The 20,162-nt window shown below is 56.6% G+C and overlaps 2 protein-coding genes across 2 annotated transcripts; one reads left to right on the top strand and one right to left on the bottom strand.

The window, feature by feature from the left end:
- Positions 1 to 1,245: 1,245 nt before the first annotated feature.
- Positions 1,246 to 13,924, bottom strand: KCTD2 (potassium channel tetramerization domain containing 2). The gene is made up of 6 exons (XM_045835962.1): positions 13,394 to 13,924; positions 11,717 to 11,825; positions 9,851 to 9,942; positions 6,315 to 6,410; positions 4,630 to 4,755; positions 1,246 to 3,956 (listed from the first exon to the last, which is right to left on the bottom strand). Exons 1-6 carry the CDS (start codon positions 13,922 to 13,924, stop codon positions 3,927 to 3,929), a joined length of 984 nt encoding a protein of 327 aa, XP_045691918.1. The 3' UTR covers positions 1,246 to 3,926.
- On the top strand, positions 13,912 to 18,381 carry ATP5PD (ATP synthase peripheral stalk subunit d). Its single transcript, XM_045835963.1, has 6 exons — positions 13,912 to 14,048; positions 15,622 to 15,752; positions 16,063 to 16,159; positions 17,030 to 17,101; positions 17,828 to 17,890; positions 18,183 to 18,381. The coding sequence occupies exons 2-6, from the start codon at positions 15,631 to 15,633 to the stop codon at positions 18,312 to 18,314; spliced, it is 486 nt and encodes a 161-aa protein (XP_045691919.1). The 5' UTR covers positions 13,912 to 14,048; positions 15,622 to 15,630; the 3' UTR covers positions 18,315 to 18,381.
- Positions 18,382 to 20,162: the final 1,781 nt, after the last annotated feature.

The raw sequence follows: 20,162 nt of genomic DNA, 5'->3' as shown, positions 1-20,162 counted from the left end.
CACCAGCCAGGGCTGATTCTTGTTAAAAGCTGAGCTCTGGGCTGCCACCTGGCTTGGTGACCGAGCTGATTCTGCAGTACTCAAACGATCTGTTCCAAACGCTGTCGCTGCTTGGAGCCCCCAGCAAGCCCTGGCTGGAGAATCCGTGCGCAGAATTCCAGCGCTTGGGGAGGGATCCGCACCTTCTTTTGCAGAACTCTTCTCTGAGATCCACTCCTGCCATCTAACCATGGGGCCTCAAGAGGCCATAGGGCCTGAGCTGCTTGCTCACCACGAACCGGCTGCTGTCTAACCCACCAAGCCAGTTTGGAGAGTAATTAACATAGCTCAGAAATAGATGTGGGTCTTTCAGATCCAAAGATTTTATTTTATTTTTTAGAGAGCGGGGAAGAGAGGGAGAAAAAGAGGAATAGAAATATCCATGCGCTAGAGAGACATCGATCAGCTACCTCTCACACGCCCCCTGCTGGGGACCCAGCCTGCAACCCAGGCCTGTGCCCTGGCTCGGAATCAAACTGGCGACCTTTCAAGTTCACAGACCAGCACTCAGTCCACTGAGCCTCGCCAGCCAAGGAATGCCTCCACCTCTTAAAAACCCTAACCTCTTCCTTTTGCTCCTGGGTCCTGGGAGCAACTGTGTCCTTCAGTCACCACCTGGGACCCCTCAGTGTCCCCAGGCCCTTGCCCTTCCCCACCACCTGCTGACTGCTGGGGTCTCCGTCTCTGGTTGGGCCCTGGCTGACACAACCTTGTGCCTTGTCCTTGACCTTTCTGTACAGTCGTCTCCTATTTCGGGGTGGGGGTGCTTCCAAAGGCCTTTTGGGGGGTCCCACACCCTGCCCGGTGCCTTAAGTGATGGATCCTTCACTTGGTTACTGAATGTTCACGTATCTCACCCTCTACCTTGCAGAGAACATGGGCACTTTTCTCTTCCAGGAAGGCTGTTTCCCTCTTAAAAACCACCTCACCCTCCTCCCCGTGTCCCTTTCCCGGCCAGCTCGCTGGTGGGCAGCCCATCTGTCCCACCTCCTGTTTCTCAGCACTGTCTGGTCCCTTGGGATTCAGTACGACGGCGGCGGCGGTGCAGGGAAGAAGGCAGTTTCAGCAGCGGCGCCATCAGGGCTTGGTGCAAAGCCTGCTGGGAAAGGGGAAATTCTCCTCCGGGGAGCAGCGTGAGGATCACGAGGGGTGACAGGGGGAACCAAGGAGCTTGTGGTGTGGAAAACACACACAAAAGTCTTAAGATTCAGAAGTGTAATGTCTTTATTGACCAAAAAAAAAAAAAAGTCAACATTTCAGACTTTTCAAACACACCACCAGTAACAAAGGGCATCCACAAGGGACACCTGGACCCAAGGCCACGCCGGAGGGTGGAGGGCTCCTCCTGGCCCACCCCCCGCAGCAGCGTCCCCGCCCCTCCCTCCCCGGCACCCCTGAGACCAGCTAAACTGCGCAGGAGCAGTCCCCCGCAGGGGCTGGGCCCCGCCGCACTGGCAAGGGTGGGGAGCAGGTTCTGAGGGAAAAGACGGAATCGCTGGTCACCCAGGAGGTGCCAGGCTGCCCCTGGGCCCAGCCTGCGTGGCCCCCGGCCTCGGACCTGGTGGAGAAGGAGCGGGAAGACACTCCCCACTGGGGGGCCGGGGACCGTGGGTCCCTGGGCACGTGACGCCCCCCAGGCAATGGCCAGACCTCTCTCTGAAGTTACCAGCCAGGCTCTGCCGGGGGGAGAAGGCTTTGGGGGAAAACACTGCCTCGGTTCGTAGAGGGTTCGGGTGAAACACTTTCCAGAAACCTTAAGAGACAAGTCACCTGAGATTTCTGGAGCACTGGAACAACTTAAACTGTCACGGGGCTGTCACGGGGAGGGCAACGTGGTGAAAGCCAACCCTCCAGGAGAGAAGAAATCTGGCCATGCCTGCGGCTCAGAGCCCTCAGCAAGGGGTTCCGCGGCCTCTCCACAGGACCCACGGGGGAGTCCGAAACACAAGTGACGGTGCACCCCCGGGGAGGAGGGGGCGGGCCCACGTCGGTCCTCCAGCCCCCCTCCTCTCGCCGCCGGCTCGGGGAGGAGGGGCTGATCGCCAGGCATGGCCCGTCCCCCGTCCGAATCGGCCAGAGTGCCTCTCCCAGGCCCCTGTCCTCGGGCAGCTTTCCCCGACACACTGAGATCCTTGTCTCTCCTGAAAGATGATGGGATGATGATGCTTGTGACCTTCTGGAAGAGGTGACCGTTTTTATTATAGGCAACATTTTACAGCTGTAAACGTCTCAGGCACGTGCCAGACTTCTGAGGTGCCAACATGCACACCCGGCCGGTGTGCAGACACCCCTGTACACACGTTTCTGTCCTACTTCACACACAGAGAAACAGGCTGGAGCGAGAGTCTGCGGCCTGGGCAGGTCACACGCCCAGAAGACGTTTGGCACAGTCTATGTTCATTTCCAAAAAGTGCGACCCCGGGCCCACCTAGCAAGCAGCTGCGCTGCAGAGCAGGGAGGGCCGCGGCTGTGATGGAGCCAGGAGCAAGTGGCTTGGGGTGGCTTTCACTGGTGCAGCGTCCCCGGGGCTGCCCCCCTTCTCTGGACCATTTGCCACGCTATGCAAGTCATCGAGGGAAAGCACAAGGGTTCCCCGGGCCCTGTGCGTGCCATGGCTGCTCTCCACGACTCGAAAGCTCAGCGAGAAGGTCGAGGTGCAGGCTCTGTGGTCACTGCCTTGATGCCCCAGACCAAACGAGCGCCTGATCCCCGAGGACACGGCACCCCACAGAAAGAAGCGATGGCGAGGGGTGGGGTAACGGGCGCGGGGAGCCCTCAGACCGCGCAGCAAACACACACACACACACACACACACACACACACACACACCCCAGTGCGGACGGCAGGGGTCACTGACAAGGCTGTGGGGCTGGACCGCCGAGGTCAGAAACCAAGGGAGACACAAACACGTATCGCACGTTCAGCCGAAGGCATTCCCTAGAGACAGTCACGGAAGTAACACTTCGGACACAGCTGGCTGCTCTGGGAGAAACAGCCGTCCCCACCCCAAGCCGCCAGCGCTTCCGAAGTCCCTTCCTTCCAGTTTAAGGTCGGGGAGGCAGACGGGCCCATGGAGGGTGGGAAAGGGCCGGAAGCGGTCACACGAACTGCCCGAGCTCTCACCTGCCGGATCCAGCCAGGATGCTGCCCACCCCAGACCGCTGCCCGGGAGACAGGGAGCCGCCCGAGGGCCTGGGCTGCTGGGGACAAACGAGGCAGAGCTGTGCCTGGCAGCGGCCGAATGCCCCGGACGCTGGGCAGCCATCCCCGACCTCCAGCAGCAACCAGGGCCGCTCCACCCTCCCCGTCCCCAGAAGCTCAGTCTACAGGAATGTGGGGACTCCGGCGACCCTACCCTTCTCCCAAAACCTCGCCGCAGCCCGACAAGTGGAAGCCAGCATCCCGTGCACCTGCTACATTAGTCTGTGATGCATAGAAGGAAGGGAAAGAGTCACGGAGCGGCCGGCTGCCGACGCCCGCCGGGGCGCCCTCACGCGCAGGCATGGCACAGCCCGGGGACAGTCCGCCTTCGCTCGCCCCCAGGCCCCCGAGGCTCCGGGAGGGGCCAGGAGCGGGCAGGCCGTCCTCCCCCCAACTCCCCACAGGGGCTCCGACTGGGAGCCCAGCCCAGACGCGGTTGTAAGGACTCGTTGTAACACTGGTAGGAAAACAAAGCCGGTTTCTGACAAGGTGCTCTGCGGCCAGAAGTTGCATCGGTCTTCGGCTTGTGGGTGGGGTGCGGGTTCCTTTGGTTTGACCAGAAACTCTCCACGGGGGCCCAGGCTCAGCCTCGCGCTGCAGCGGCTCGGATACTGTACAGGGGCAGGACCGGCCTCCACAGGGGTGCTCTGGCGGGCCGCTCTCCGGGCGTGCAAGGCTTCTGGGGTTCACATCCGAGACCCTCTCTCCTGAAGGATCTGGAAGTGGAGGACGGGGCAGGGGCTGAGGCCGGGACTCAGCACAGACTGCTCTTAGGCCGAGGCTGCTAAGCAGGCTGCTGAGGGCCAGGAAGGGGACGTACTGCGACCGGTGACCCAGGAAGCAAGGCAGGACTGCAGCCCCACCCTCCCCCGAAGCGCCTGGGCTGTGACGAAAGACTAGCCGGGCACCCGGCCCGCTGGGCGGTGGGCCCACTCCTCCGGCGCCCGGGGGGGCGGTCCGGGCGCACCGGAGGACAAAGGGCACAGCGCACCACGGGTTTCGGAAACCCAAGAAGTCACAAAGGGAAACCAATACCTTTTCTCTTGAAGCAGGAAAAGAACAGAGAGAACAGTTTCAAGTGATTAAGGCAAACCACTTTCCAACTTCGAGCCTCAGAATTCTGGCCCCGGAGTAACTGGGGGCAAGAAGCTTTTCTTTTCCACGCTGATCGGACAGAGGCTGGGAAACCGTGGCCCCACTCTGGGTCTCATTTCCTAACTCACCCCTCTCACCGCTCTTTGCATGCTGACTTCAACTGCACCAGGCGAAAGACCCAAACGCAGGGGACAGGAAGCTGGCTGGGGCAGGGGCGGGCAGGGGCAGGCACGGCCCGGGGAAGGGCCGGGGGCGAGGGAGTGGGAGCCGCGGCGGGGTGCGGCCACTTCTCACCTTCGCCTTCTCACTGGGCTCTATGACGATGCCGTTGGTGGAATTATTCAGTTCTCTGGAGACGACACAGAGGAACTCGGCCTGGTCCTCGTTCCCGTAGTTATAGGAAGACCCGATGCTGATGAGCTGGGAGAACAAGGGCGCGGCCAACACACAGCGGCGTTAGAACACTAGGCGCTACTCACAGCGGAGCCCCCCCGTGGGCTCTCCGGCTGTGCTTCCCGGGGGGGGGGCAAAGGACTCCCCGGGGCCTCGCTCAGGCCCAGGGGACGCCCGCGTCTCGGCTGTTCGCCAGGGCGTCCCAGGGCAGCAGCTGGGACTGACCTGGCCACACTCCTAGCGAACACGGAGGCAAAACGAAATGCTTCTCCGAGTCAAAACGGACCCCCGCTCCGGCCGGAACGCCCACACCGGGCCGGCCGCTCTGTCAGCCGAGGCCCCAGGCAGGACACGGGCACTCGGAAGGCCCTGGAAAGCGCCGGGAGAACCGCTGAAGAGCCACCGCGGGCCTCGAGCTGCCCGGTGGTTTTAATGTTTTTTGGCGAACTGATTCCGGGCTTTAATTCTAAACATGAAACACACATGCAGAGGGGAAGCTGAGCCCGCAGCGAGGTCACCCCAGGGAGCCCGCGGGGCCTCCAGTCCGGGGGCCGGCTGCCTGGCTGCCCGGCCGGGCTGCAGACGCTGCGGCTGCCCTGCGCTGTAACGTCCTCATCCCCGCCATGGAGTGACCGGGGCACACCTCGGCCCCACAGGACGTTAATGAGACGAGCAAAATAAGATACACATTTTTCATTGGTTTCACAAAGAACACTTTAAAAAAAGTGTTGACAGTATCCTTCGCTTAGACTTTAATCGGGTAAAACACTTCTGCAGCATTTGCGCCTGCACCCACCAGCGACCAGGAGGCCGCCCACGGGCAGAACCGATTCCACGGTGGGGGCGCAGTGGGAGGAGTGCCAGGGCTGGTTCTGAAGACAGAGGCACAAAGGGGAACTTCTGAGAAGGCAGGTTCACGGTGACAGTCCAGTGACCGCTCACACGCACACAGAGACGGGCACGGCCCACACGCAGCTGTAACAAGGCACTGGCTCCGTGGCGCTCAGCCCGGGGGTTTCAGCAATGACCGACCAGCTGCACGAGCCTGCCATCTGGTGGAAGGCAGCGGTAAAACCCTGCCTCCCTGGGCGTCTGGGCATCTGTCCAGGCACCCTGTCCCCAGTACAAAGCTCAAAGCTCGGAGATCAGAATCCGCAGCCTGAGGGCGACGAGCACGCTCTGCTCTGCGTTTACCTACGCGGTCAGACGCTAAAGCTCTGGCTCTGGGCAAGGAAAGGCTTCCTCCTTAGGCAGTTACTCCAGAAGGTGTCAACAGGCCCTTCTGAGAACCATTCCTCAAGGGAGGGCAGCCACAGAGAGAGGAAGGCGCCTCAGGCCTGAACAAGCTGGCCGGCCGGCGGGCTCCCTCTGGACACAAGCAAGTGGAAACTTCGGACACGAGGCTGGGAGACCTGATAATACTCTCAACTCGTCCTGCACTGCAGAGCACACAGTCCACACGGAGCAGCTCCCGTTTCCCGCCTCTGCACAGGACCACAGGGGCCCCCACGAGCCCCACGGGGGCGATGTCTGAGGCGTGCGGACGCCCAGGCGGGGACGCGGGGGCCGCCGGCAGGGGGACGTACCTGCTCGAACTTCCAGCCGTCGGACATGGTGGAGACCATCTGTGTCAGCTCCTCCTCCTGGCACTGCAGGACTCTGTACACGTGCTTCACGGGGCCCTGCAACAACCAGGGGCAGACTTGGGGGAGAGGCCAGGACACGGCCACGCGCAGCCGCCGCCTCGGTGAGGCCGCACCAGCCGCCCCGACCGGAGCTGGCCTGGTGCGTCTCTTCTGCAGCTGCGCCCCCCCACCCTCCCCCACCCACCGCAAGCGGCACCAGTTTCCCAGTAAACGCGCGTCCGAGGAAAGAAGGGCAGGGTCTCAGTGGGGACTGCGATTCCAAAGTGCGGAAGAATGGACTATGCACTTAGATTTCATCTGTTTTCTAAACAGAAAATAGAGTAAAATTACTCTGGACAAGAAAGCCACATTTTCTTAAGGTGCTCATTCTGACGCCCGCGCTGAAAACGCAGATTATACTTGGGCTTATTGAGCGCGATGCCTTGCCGCGGGAATGACACCTTGAACAGAAACCCCACCACAGGCAGACGTTCAAGCCGAGTCCGCCCTCTGCCCACGCCGCCCGAGAGCGCCCCGTGTGCCGTGGCCACGCCCCCGCCGCCGGCCGGCAGGGCAGCACAAACCAGACCTCGGTTCTCACCCCTGGGTCCTGGCGGCACAGAACATCTAAAACGCCTGGCACCTCCCGAGTGACACGTGTCTTTTGTGTGCTAGCGACAGGTCACCAGAGAGACCAAGCTTGAGGGGAGGGAGCTTCCGGTCCCATCTCCTGACTTACCCTGGGGACAGGGGCCGGCGACTGCTTTCAACAACCAATCACCAATGACGAATGGCTTAGTCAATCAAGTCTTTGTAACAAAACGTCCCTAAAACCCCCTCAACAACGAAGTTCAGGGAGCTGCCCAGTTGGCGAACACACCCGGGCACTGGCGGGAGACGCACCCTGCCGCCCAGGGACAGGCTCCTGGGCCAGGACCCTCCAGACCTCCCTGGCCCCGTCTCTCTCTTCGCCTGGCGGTTCATGCCTGCCCCTCCTGTAAACCACAGGGGTGAGCACAGCCTCTCCCTGGTCCTGGGAGTCACCCTGGCCAATGACCAGACCTGGGGCGCGGGCCAGAGGCAGCCGATGATGGATGGTCCCTGCTCTTTCTCCCTCTCTCCCCCCTCTAAAAATAAATAAATAAGTAAATAAATAAACCTTTAATAATTTTTTCTTCCACATAAAACATACGACAAATCTTTTTCTAAAAAAGACTTCACTTATTTATCCTTAGAGAGAGGGGAACGGGAAGACACAGAGGGAGAGAAGCATCGCTGTACAAGAGAAACAGCTGCCTCTCCCACACCCCCCAACCAGGGGCCCGGCCCACAACCCAGGCACGTGCCCTGACTGGGAATCAAACCAGCGACCTTTCGGCTCACAGACCAGTGCTCACCCACGGAGCCACGCCGGCCAGGGCAGGACAAACGTTCTAAAGATTTCAATGTACGTGTGGCTGTGACCACACACTTCGGAAACCACCAGGTGTTCTGCATCACAGACGTCAGGGCATCGCAACAGATCTACGACAGTGGCTGTGACTGTCACAGTCCCAGGTATTTAAGATGTCGTATTGCCTTTTTGATTTTCCTCTCCCAAAGTGAACCGCTGGTGCTCTCAGACATCCCAAGAGTGACCGCTTAGCAAACAGCATTCTCGGAGACAGCGCCGTGGCAGAACGGCAGCAGCCCTGGGGAGGGACGGGAGGTCGCTAAGAAAAGGGGGGGTGGGACCTCGCACTCTGGGCTTCACCTGCCTACCTGCCGTGTGGGTCTCCTGCAAGCACAGACAAGTGAGAGGAGACACCCTGTCTGAGGGGACAGACAGAGACAGCCGCGCGCAGCCAGCGTCACCCGAGAGCCACGTACAACAAGAGCAAAAACGGGCACCTTTGAACAACATCAGATCATTGCTTCGAGAGTTTCACAGACAGAGAGACCAATTAACATCAAAAAGGTCCTGACATTCCTGGACTAAAAAAGCTTCCAACCGGGTCTGAATCCCCGAGCCTTCAGAACCTGGAACTAATGACCTAAATTGCCGTCATCAGATAAAAGCCTTACAACGCTCTCAAGGAATCAGCCAAATGGCATGAACTAGAATGTTCAGGTACTGTGATTTGAATGGTTTCAAAATACATAATTCATGCCACCCTCAAAATCTGTACTGAGCAAAAGCTTTTTTTGGAATACGGAAAACTGAGGGTAAGGTCAGATTGTCCGAATGTCTAACCTCTTAAACCTCCCCCACAGGCAAAGTTGCCGTGGAGATATAACACAAGGTGGCAAAGGCCGGGCCACACGGGACCCTCTGTCGCCGGCAGGCTGCAAGCCAACCGGGGAAGCATCCCTGACCGGCAGACGAGACAACTCAATGGGCACGCCCTTCTCCCCACCTTGGCCAGCCGCGAGAGGCAGCATGACAAGAATTCACTCATCTTCTTATCGGAAAAGTGTGGACTACTCAACCAGACGACCCACTCAGAGCCAGAACACTCTGATACATAAAGCCTAACGCAGAGGAAGCGAGGAGCTACTTTTTACTTTGAAAAAGAAACGTTCCGCCTTCTTCACAATCACAGGGGAGCCCCACGTGCTGCAGACCAGCTCTCAGGAAAGCCCCCACCACCAGGGTCTGGCGGGGTAGGAGGCACGCCACGCTGCAGGATGCGCGGGCAGGGTGGAGGCCGGCCCCACCGTCCCGTTACCGTGGTCGTACGACACACAGAACCTAATGACACGAAAGGGAGCCTCTGCTTCCCCGCTGGACCCCAGGCTCCTTGAAGGCACGGCATTTCTAGTAGTCACAGAATCCCAAGGGCCTAACGGAAGCTACTGTGGCCACTTAAGACACACAGTGGATGGGTGACGGGACGTGGAATAAGCTCAGTGCGCCCTCCTGTCCCCCCTTCTCAAACTGGGTGGCAAACTGCGTGCTTCACTTTTGTTACTGTGGCTACTGAGTTAGTATCAGAATCTAGGCTTCACGATAAACACAGAAGCTGGTGTTATTTTCTCAGAAGCACGGTTCACAGGCAGCTCCTGAAGTCTACGCCAAGGGCCCGGTTTCAGGTGGCTGGTGGGGGCCGGGTGCGACGTGCTGACACCTTCCAGGCTGACCCTTTCCAGAGCAGCCGGCAGGTGGAAGCAGGACTCGGCCCGGTCTCCCCGTGGCGGGAGACAGATGTTCTGTCCCGGAGAACAGGTGCGGGCCCCGAAGGGCCGCGGGCCCCTCCCGCCGCCATATGGCGGGCAGCCGCCACCTCCCCGTTCATCTGAAGGGACACGAGGCTGTTTCGTTTCCTTTGCTACCCCGTCTCCCCTGCGTCTTTGTTCTGCACTAGTCTGGGGGAGTGCAGGTGTCTGCCTGGCGGAAGGATGGTGCCTCCACACTGGCCTCCGGGCCTGGGGGCAGGCCTGCCTTTCCTGCTCACGCCGGGCGCGCGGGCAGGGAGCCACTCGGGGCAGTTCCCCCACGGAAGTCCAAAACCCGTTACTTGTGAGGTTCTGTTCTCATTGTCCCGTATCCTCTCCTTGACCAGCCGCACGAGAGACGCGATGTTGTAGAACTCCGCCTCTTCGAGCACACCTGCAACAAGGACCGGGCGGCGGTTAGAGACGTGGGCGAAGCCCCGGGGGCGGGCGGCAAGGCGGCTGCGGTTTACTCGCTTGCCAAGCACAGCATTTCCCAAATGCAGGCCCGGCCTCCCCCAGCCTGGGAAACGTGTCTTTGCTGTCACCTCCTCCCCGACAGGAGCCAGAGAGGAAGGTCTGCCCGGTGTACTCCGTCCCACCCTCAGGGTCCCACCGGCACCTTCCCTGACTCCCCCTGTCCCTGCCCGTCGGCTGCACGGCGCCTTTCCCGTGCGTCACGTGGCTCCCGGGGCTCATCCCAACGGGTAACTCCCGAGCTCGCAACTTTTACCCGAGCTTGCAGTGTGCCCTAAAAATGACCGGGGTGGGCTGTGTGGGTAAATGTGCGGGGACCAAATTGAACAGAATGCTTATATCTGAACAGGATAAAAAGAGATCACGGAAAGAATCCCGTACTGAGTAAAAGCAAAGACCTCAGACAGGACAACTAAGTGGGCCGTGCGATCTTGTCCCAGGAAGACGATTTACCATACAGGTCACTGTGGGCACAGCTGACGTAACTGGGAAATGAGCTACAGGTAAAACATTCACCAATGTTCAATTCCCTCAGTTTGTCAACCACACTGTGGTTACGTAAGAGAAAATGTTTGTTCTTGGGAAGTACACACTGAAGCACTAAGGGGTGAAGTCTGGAAACTATCCTTCAGTGGTTCAGGAATAAAACTGCGGGAGGGGCAGGGAGGGGAGAGGCAGGAGGAGAGGGAGAATGAATGAATGACAATGCAAATACAACCAAAAAAAAAAAGTTAAAAATTGGTGAACGTGGGTAAAGGGAGTTCTTTATACTATTGCCCTTTTCTCTAAGCTTGAGATTATTTCAAAATAAAAGTTTCTAAAAAGGCATTAGAAGAGATGCTTAAGATTCCTCTTTTCAAGCACAATTACCCACGAGTTGGCAATCGTAGAAGCAGGATGGTGGGTGCGCGGAATTCACTGTGCTATGCCCATTGCTTCTGTATGCGTTTAATTTACTTTTTTAAAGAGGGCATTTGAAAAAAGAGAGCGAGCGAGTCCTCTTGTTACCGGTTGCAACAGAAGTGTTTTGCAGCTGCTTCATTAACTCACACAGCCATTCCAGCCTTCTTCCTCAGAGCCCACACTCCCCGGTCGGGGTGCGCTGGGTTTAGGGACAGGCCCCCATTTGCGGTGAGACCGAGTCAAGACTTTCAGAAAGATATGTAGACCCACTTACAGCCCCAATGCCCTAAAAACCAAAGATGATGCACCTGACAACGGAGTGCAGAATGAATTAGGTCAGCTGAAAAAATTTACAAGGAGGCATGAGACCAGCCTTAAAAGAAACGAGGCCAAGCTTTTATAATGTTCTTACAGCTGCAAATTCAAACTAAAATGGAAAATCTAAATAACCGGATGTCAGAATGCGCTACTCCAGGCTCTGGACTCTCACTGCTAGCACAGAGGCGAATGTAAGGAGGGCTCCCGACAACGACGCAGTGCAGGAAAAAATTCCCGCAGCTGTCAGCGAAGCTGCACTATCCGTTTTCCGTCTCGTTAAGGAGGATGAACGGAGCCCGACGGGGCTCCCTTAAACGAGACTCCCGAAGACGCCGCCAGTACCTGGAGGCTCCCTGCTCACCTTCGTAAACCCTCACTACGCCTGTGCGGAAGCTTGAGAAAAGTCTCAAACCGAAGTGAAAGCTGGGAAACAGAGTCAGCCTGCAAACGCCTGGTTCAAACCTCGTCCTCACCTTCTTCTGCCAGCTCTTTCGTGATGATGAGCTTCCCATGGCGGAGGTAGTTTAGGATGGGACCGAAGTAGGTGGGGTCCCTGTCGATCAGGTAGGCCCCGGTCTCGTCCTGCCAACCAAACACAAGGGTGTCACCGTGGAGCTCTGAGACCAGGTCAGGACAGGGTCTCAACACCCGTCACCGTGCGTTAGAAGGAGGGCGAGTGATATGCAGACATCACGAACCACTGGCAAGGAGGCCAGCGCTGTGATCTCGTACTTCGAGATCATTCCGGGTAGGGGGTTCTGGATGCACAGTTGTATCGTCTATTCTAGGCGTTTACTTGAACTCCTAAAATATTTAAGTGGAAACAAGTACCGACATTCTTCTGTGGGACATTTGCTATAAAGGAAGGGAGGAACAGAATGCTCTAGTTGCAGGATTTAAATCTTTGCTTGAGACGGACATGCTCAATTCTCTACTGCTCCTAAATCACATTCCTGATTCTGAGAAAACCTGTTTAGTTGGCAGCACTCCTGAGCTCAAGGCCAATATCAGTGGAAGTCTGCACTGCCAGCTGTACCTCACATACCCCAGCTCCATGCCAAGAGGAAGCTTGGCACTGCCAGGACTTGGCTGTCCGCAGCTTTAACCCTACTCATCTTTACAGTAAAAGAAATAAGAATAAACGGGCTTCTACTGCAATAAGGCAGACTGGGCCGATAAAAAACCACTCCCCTATAAGCAAGGGTTTGGGAATCTCTTTACTTTAAAGTTAGGGCAGGACGGGTTTCCAGCAACCTAAGATTTATTAGAAGAGAGATAAAAGACGAATAAAATCAGTTTCACCCAACCCCAAGACGGTCTCAAGGTAACAGGCTGAACACTATGTGGGATACCGGTGGTGTGAGCAATGGTCAATCCCTATACGTTGGGAACGAAAAGATGAACGTGTCAAGTTAAAAAAAAAAAACTCAAACAACAGTTCAAACTGGAAATGGGTTAAGTATCTCGGGTCCTCTCACCAATTTGGGTAGCAGCCACGCATCTTGCCCAACAGCATTCTCGTGTTCATTTTTCCTGGGTCTTAACCCAGTGGTGTTAGGTTTGCACTGGAAACGGTAACCTCTTTCCAGGGAATGCATCTGATCTCAGATACGGACCCCGAACAGTGGCTGTTCCTAGACACGAGCTCTGGGACCACGACCACGGGGAAGAAGTGTGCTGTCACGAGAAGCACTTCCCGCGGCTGTCTGTCGAAGCCATCCTGCAACCCAGGCATTCACCCAAAGCAGAGGGTCCTGGAGGAAGTCCGAGGAAGCTACAAGGATGCCTTAGCTCACCCTGACCCAGTTCTGGATGCATCTGGCACATGCAGTGAGGGGCTGACAAGAAGCCAGGGGAAAACTCATGCTGACCTGAGGGGCTGGGAGATGGGTGTGGAGTGGGTTGTCATGGGTGCCGGTGGTCAGTCTGGGCAACGAATCGCTGAGAAGCAAACGAAGGGTGGGGTCAGAGAGAAACCCTAGGAGCGCCTGAGGATGGGCGAGAATAGCTGCCTGGCTGGGGAAGGGTCGGGAAAGGGGGTCTCGGCTTCAAAGGCCCGCCTGTGACGAGCGTGTCGCAGGAATCTGGGGACGCGCCTAAAAGAAACGAGGGGTCCAAAGGCCGGGGGCGCGCCCGAGGGCGGGGCGCACCTTGTCCGAGTCCAGCTCCGGGTCTTCCTGGCAGCAGAGGCGGCAGAGGAAGGACTTGGGCTCCCGGCCTAGGGTCTGTCTGGTGGTCACGAAGTAGGTGCCGCCCACGTTCAGCCGGACCCAGCGGGCCGCGCCGGCGCCCCCTGCCCGTTCGGGGGGTCCGGGACCCGGCTCGAGCGGCTGCGCGGTAGTGGGCGGGCGGCCGTGCCCACGGGACGTGGGGCCAGTGGGGCGAGGGCTGGGAGGCCCGCGGCCCGGGCCGCCCCCGTCGCTCAGCCCGCTCCCACCACCCCCGCCTAGCCCGGCCATCGCCGGGTCCAGTTGCAGCTCCGCCATCTTGGGCCGCCGCCGCCGCCACTGCCCGCGCGCCGCCGGGCCGGCCCATCTCTCGGCAGGGAGAGCCGGACCGGCCCATCGGCGGGGGTGGGGCCGGGGAGAGGGACGGGAGCGCCCCCAACCAGCACTCAGGGACCCGCACAGTGGAGGCGCTGTGCCCGCCCCGGGGGCGGGACTTCCGGGGCGGAGCCCCATCCCAGCGGCTGGCTAGTGGCGCGAGGCCCGCCCCCTGGGTTGAAGGTTGGCTGAGAGGAGAGTTTCCGGTGACCCGCTTCCGTCACTTGCTGCTGTGGCCTGTGGGGCGCCGGGGTCGGTGAAGGTGAGTAGGGTTGGGGACGCTGGGTCCGCCTCCAGCGGGTTCCTTTGCTTTTTCGCCTCCAAATTTTTCGCCGACCCTTGTCTCAACCCTGCCTAGGACGTCGGGTCCTGCGGCTGCCCCGCTGAAGCGGGGCCCCGGCCGTAGCTGCTGCCGCTTCGCTCCGCGCTTCCTTCCTTTTTCCCTGGCCCGCGCGAGAGGTCGCCGGGGCCGGACTGCAGCCGGGTCGCCTCTGACTTAGGGGCTTCCACAAAGCCTGTCTCGTCCAGTCCGCCCCCAGATTAAGCAGTCCGGGTTGGGGGCTGGAGAAACTTACCCGGAGATAGTTACATAACTTGATGCGCCTTCCCCTGCCTCCCGAGGGTCCCAGTTTTGCAGCGCGTGGACCGTTCGGAGCTTCTCAAGTGCAGGCTTCCTCTGCCCCTTCAGCAAATAGTCCTTGAGCCCCTCCTGGGTGCGTGACCGGTTCTAGGCGCTGGGGGTTCAGCAATAAATAATAGACAAAATCCTTTCATTTACGAGGCCTATCTGTTACTGGGGCTTGGAAAGGTGTCTGTAAGGAAGCTTATTCCTCCGATGTCTTTAAAAGGCACCTGCCCCTCGCCTCCATTCCGGGAAACCCAAGGTATCCTGGGAGGGCAGGGAAGGAAGGGGCAGGTGCTGGACAATTTCTCTCTACGATCCTGGGGAAGAGCTGCTACCACCTCCCCTGTGATCCGCCCCGTGGCCTGTCAAGGCCGTTGACACTTCAGCTTTTCAACTAAGGCCTGACGCTATTATTTAGTTTGGCGAGTTTACTTTATTCTGTCTTGGGTTTAAAAAAAATGGCTGTAATTACTTTCCCTCTTTTCTCACATTCATATGTATACTGAATACCTCTTTTAAGGGTGTTGCTAATTACACTCCGGGCATGTGCTGGTGCTGCAGGGGTAATTCAGACGTGAATAAGGAATACAGGTGTATTACCAATCTGATAGACAGGGAGTAAGGAGCCCCTTCCGTTTGCCTGAGACGGTAGGGCGAATGGCTGTGCAGTTTCCATTTGGCCCTTCGAACAGCTGGCTCAGGTAACAGCAGGGCTGATGTTAGCGCCATGTTCAGGTGAGGAAATTTTGGTCTGGAGTCTGCGCTGTTCACACCTTGTGCGAACTTAGGTGCGTACAGTTCTGTGCCCTGGAGAATCGGTGAATAAAACAGTCGCGGTGGAAATGCATTTAGAATAAATTGCTAACTCGAATGCAGTGCGTGAGTGTTACGCGTTAGCAGTATTTCCGAAGGTACGTGGAGAACACACACCAGAGCGCTGGGCTTTGAAGGCTGAGTTAGGAGTCACGGAATGGGAGGAGGGACATTTAGGGGGAGAGAACACAGTTCTGTGCCAGGTCGTACACCTTGAATTTGAAAAGCTGGCGTGTCCCCCTTTTCTGAGTTAGCAATCCTAATTTCTGTAGTTGCTATACCCACCACTCACTCGAGGACGCTGATCTGTTTCTTAAAGCACTTCCTGTTCGTAAGACGACTTGTATAGAATTCTCTCCGAGAGCCCCGTTTTGATCTGAGCTGTTTCATTTTCTAGGATCTCAAGATGGCTGGGCGAAAACTTGCTCTGAAAGCCATCGACTGGGTAGCTTTTGGGGAGATAATACCCCGAAACCAGAAGGCCATTGCTAACTCCCTGAAGTCCTGGAATGAGACCCTCACCTCCAGGTCAGTACCTTCCTGAGAGGGAGCCTCCTAACTTGCCCCATACGTGGAGACAGAGCAGTGACGTGCAGTTATGTGTGATTTGGGCTTTCTGAGGCTCTTCTGCCAGAAACTGTGAGGAAGCCCATGTATCAAGTTACCAGATGAAAGTAGGATTTTTTTTTTTTTTTTTTTGCCTTCCTGTGCTCTTCCTCCTAGAGAAAAGTGTGGTGATAGGTCCAGGCTGTGGGAATAAGGAACAGGGAAATTATTACTGTGTGAATTTTCGGTTGCTCAGAGAACAATCTTAACTTTTGCTTTTCCACGTGAGCAGGTTGGCTACTCTGCCTGAGAAGCCCCCTGCTATTGACTGGGCTTACTACAAGGCCAATATAGCGAAGGCCGGCTTGGTAGACGACTTCGAGAAGAAGGTGAGACTTCGGGCAGCCAAAGCGCTGGTCTTGTAACGTGGCTTGTGGCTGGGACGGGGGGAGAGCAGATGATTCCACGTGCAGGTTCACAGCAAGGAAGGCAGGGTGGTGTTAATGAACACTCAGGTCCCAAAGGAAGCTCAGGAGAGGGGGCTGCGGCCACAGGTCTTGCATTAGTTGACTTAAAGGTGAATAGAATGAATACACACAAGGGACTCAGGGTCTGTTCATTGGGCAGGTTCTTATCTAAAAGAAGAGTATAGGATGGCCTTGATCAGGGGCCGGAGGGCTGTCTAGGTAAAATTCCCAGCCATCTCACCCTTGGGAGAAACTAACATCTTTTCTCCTCTTTCGCTGTTTCCCCCCGTCTCTGTGCTGCCTTCCTCACTGTCTCCTGTGGCTGTAATTTCTTGTCAGCCTGTCAAGGGCCCGCTCCGCCGGGGACGGTGCTGAGCGCTGGGCCCCAGCACGAAGCGGTCTTCTCCGGAGACCGTCTCTGTCTCCCTTGTGCCATCAGTACTCCCACCTCGTCCACAGGGATGGGGTTCCCTTAAAAGAAACCAGAGTTTCTTTAGAAATCAGAGGTTCTAGGAGGCTATTTCTGAGGCCATCCGGTCCAGCTGTCCCTTTCAGATGAAGCTCACTGTCATAGAGACTTGTCCGAGGTGTGCAGCCGGTTGTGGGCGGGGCCGGGAAGCACCTCCGTCTCCCTTTCCTGGGCTTAGCATTGTTTCCACCGCAGCAGCCCGGATTCATCCTGGCTTCCTCTTGGAATGGGGAGTGTGTTTTTACGTGCTCGGTGAGGACTGGCAGCCCTCCCTTTGGGCTCCTGGGTGTATTAACAACAGCTCCCTGTGCCTGCGTTTGCAGTTTAACGCCCTGAAGGTTCCTGTGCCAGAGGATAAGTACAGTGCCCTGGTGGATGCGGAAGAAAAAGAAGATGTAAGTAGTGGGGGCTGTTACGGATTTTAAAATCCTCTTAATTCCCGACGGCGCTATATTTCTCAGTCCCTGGGCTGGGGTAGAGTGTGCTAAAAGGAGCAAGGAAATGAAACTCGAGAAAATGCAGCCTGCGCGGTTGCCTGGGAACCGGAGGGAGGGGGCTGTTCAATGTGCTTTCTCTCGCGGTCGTGGCTGGTTTCACAGGTGAGCGCATACGTCACACCTGGCCTTCTTTAAGCATGTGCGCTTGACTGCGTGTCGGTTGTGCCCTGACGGACAGCTAGGGGGTTGGGTAGGAAAACGGTCCAAGGTGGTGTTCAGATACCGAATGATGCGCCTGGAAGTACCGAAGGCCAGATGTCGGAGCCCCGGTGGCTCCCGCGAGGGGTGGTCTGGCTTGGCGGTCCCGCGGCTCATCCTGACCGGTCGGTACCCAGCCCCCGCAAGCACCGGCGTGGCGCAGGCTGCCTAGACGAGTGACTCGCGGAGGGGCCCCGGGCCTGCCGTCCCAAGCTGGTCCTCCTGTATGTGCCGCACTGTGCGTTTAGCAAAGCTGTAGTTCGCCCCCCAGAGCGAGCTTCCCCCAGTAGTCACGGCGTTCTCTGTGAGTTCTTCAGAGCGAGGCACAGAGAGTGGTCCGGCTCTGCGACTTCGCAGACCTTGGGAGCCTCAGGGTCAGCACAGTTGAGCTTGGTTTCAAAACGGAGTTTCTCCCTTCTTTTGAAGGTGAAGAGCTGTGCCGAGTTTCTGTCTCTCTCCAAGACCAGGATCGAGCAATACGAGAAAGAGGTAAGGGTGAGCTCTGGCCTTTGGGATGGGCTTCCTCTTCCACCTAGCGGCAGTGACCTGCCTGGGGGGTTCTTTTCTGCATCTCTGCAGCCCCCCCTTTTTTTCTTTTCTTTTTCTACTTTTAATCATTGTTCGAGTACAGTTTTCTGTCCTTTACTCCCATCCCAACCCACCCACCCACCCCTCCCCACCTCCCTCCCGTTTCCACCCCTGCTAGTTTTTGTCCATGTGTCCTTTATACTTGTTCCTGTAAGCAGCCCTGTTCACCTTGACATGCTTGCCTGCCTTCCAGCTGGAGAAGATGAGGAACATAATTCCATTTGATCAGATGACCATAGAGGATTTGAATGAAGTCTTCCCAGAAACCAAATTGGACAAAAAGAAGTATCCCTACTGGCCTCACAAGCCGATTGAGAATTTATAAACTTCATTCTGGGAGAAGGCTCTGGCCTCTGTATCATAAGCTGTGGACATTAAAAATAATTATGTAATGCTGCGTGTGTCTGTCCCTTTGCACATGAGAGAGTTACAACTCTGAGGCGACCCCCCCGGGAGTGGGCTGTTTGTTTAAATGGGAGGGTGAGCCCATAGGAGGGTGCCGGCCCCGGTGTCCAATGATCTGCCTGTGCTCCTGATCCCAGAAGGTAAAAAACGATCTGGAGGGTTCTAGAAGATTCTTTGTTGGGCGTTGGCACACTACACCTTAGTCGTTTATATCCCCCAGGGCTTAGCACTGCGCTTGGGATTTTAGAAGCGTCTTCATATGGATTCATTATGAATGAAAGAAAAGACCCGTGAACCTTCGGGGGCTCACATCTCGGGGGGAGATTCCCACACACAAACCCTGAGTAATAGGGCCAGCCGGCATGTTAGTGATGGATTGTGCCTCACAGAACACATACTGCGTTGCAGGAATCGTCTTAAGTAATCACTTCAGATAAATATTCTCACAACAACCCTATGAGGCAGGTAGTGTACCAGCCAAGACCTTAAAGAAGTCCTTGGAAGGCGACAAAATTGCCGATGGCACGTTTGCTATTCTCTACCCAGAGGCCTTCTCTGACTGCTCAGTAGCTTCCCATCACCCTCTTTATTTTGAATCATCTCTTGTTTATTATTTGTGTACTGTCCTCTCTCAGTAGAATGTAAGCTCCTTGGAGGCAGCCTGGAGGACAGTTTTAGGGGGAACGGGAGGTGGAACCCAGAAAAGAAGCGTTGTCTCCGGTTGTGCAGTGGGGCCGTGTTGCTGCAGTGATGTAGCTGGGCCTGGGGCCTTAAAAGCGGCCTCTGTGTTTGGAGCAGAGAGAGGGAGAGTTCTGGGTGACCCTGGAGAAGGGAGAAGAGAATTCTGTGCTTACAGTCCTTTGTTTTGTTCTTCTTGTGAAACGTACAAGAAACTGGTTTTGAAACATTTTCGAGTGGAGGACTTACAGAGAAGACAGTTTTGCTCTGAACAAGTACAAGTATCCCGAAGGGCACATGATGGGAGACACTCAACGTCTAGAGCGCAGCCATAGCTCCTCAGCAGCTACGGGCTTCGAGGTTTAAAAAAAATCACCTGTGGCCCTATTAATAGTTGTAAAAAGATAAACATTTTACTAAAGGAATACACAGGAACAAACGAAAAACTCATAAAAGTACATCTCTCCTATAGTCCCTTTTCTTACTTTTTTAAAAAAGATTCTATTTATTCTTAGAGAGGGAAGGGAGGGAGAAAGAGAGAGAGAGAGAGAAACATCAATGTGTGGTTGCGGGGGCTGTAGCCTATGACCCAGGCATGTACCCTGACTGGGAATCAAACCTGCGACACTTTGGTTCGCAGCCTGTGCTCAATCCACTGAGCTACGCCAGCCAGCTACAGTCGCTCTTCAAAGGCTCCTGGGATCAGGCCCTGGCCGGCAGCTCGGTTGGCCAGAGCATCGCACCAGCAGGCCAAGCTTGCAGGTTTGCTGTCTAGTCAGGGCACGTGCAAGAATCAACCAGTGAGTGCGTCCATGAGGTGGGACAGCAAAGCGATGCTGAGCTCTCTCCAATAATCTACAAATTAAGCACTAAGGGTGGGGGGGACTTCCGGCCAAGATGGAGGCGTAGGTAGACAAAGTGTGCCTCCTCGCACGACCAAAATAAGGACAACAACAATTTAGAAACAAAATAACAACCAGAACTGATAGAAAATTGAACCGTATGGAAGTCTGACAACCAAGCAATTAAAGTAGATATATTCATCCAGACCTATAGAAGGGGTGGAGCCGGGCGGCCAGGTGGAGAGGGA

This window comes from Phyllostomus hastatus, unplaced genomic scaffold, assembly GCF_019186645.2.
Source record: "Phyllostomus hastatus isolate PE091 unplaced genomic scaffold, TTU_PhHast_1.1 phas_contig_210, whole genome shotgun sequence".
NCBI classification, from domain to species: domain Eukaryota; kingdom Metazoa; phylum Chordata; class Mammalia; order Chiroptera; family Phyllostomidae; genus Phyllostomus; species Phyllostomus hastatus.
This window is presented reverse-complemented; position numbering and strand designations above follow the sequence as displayed.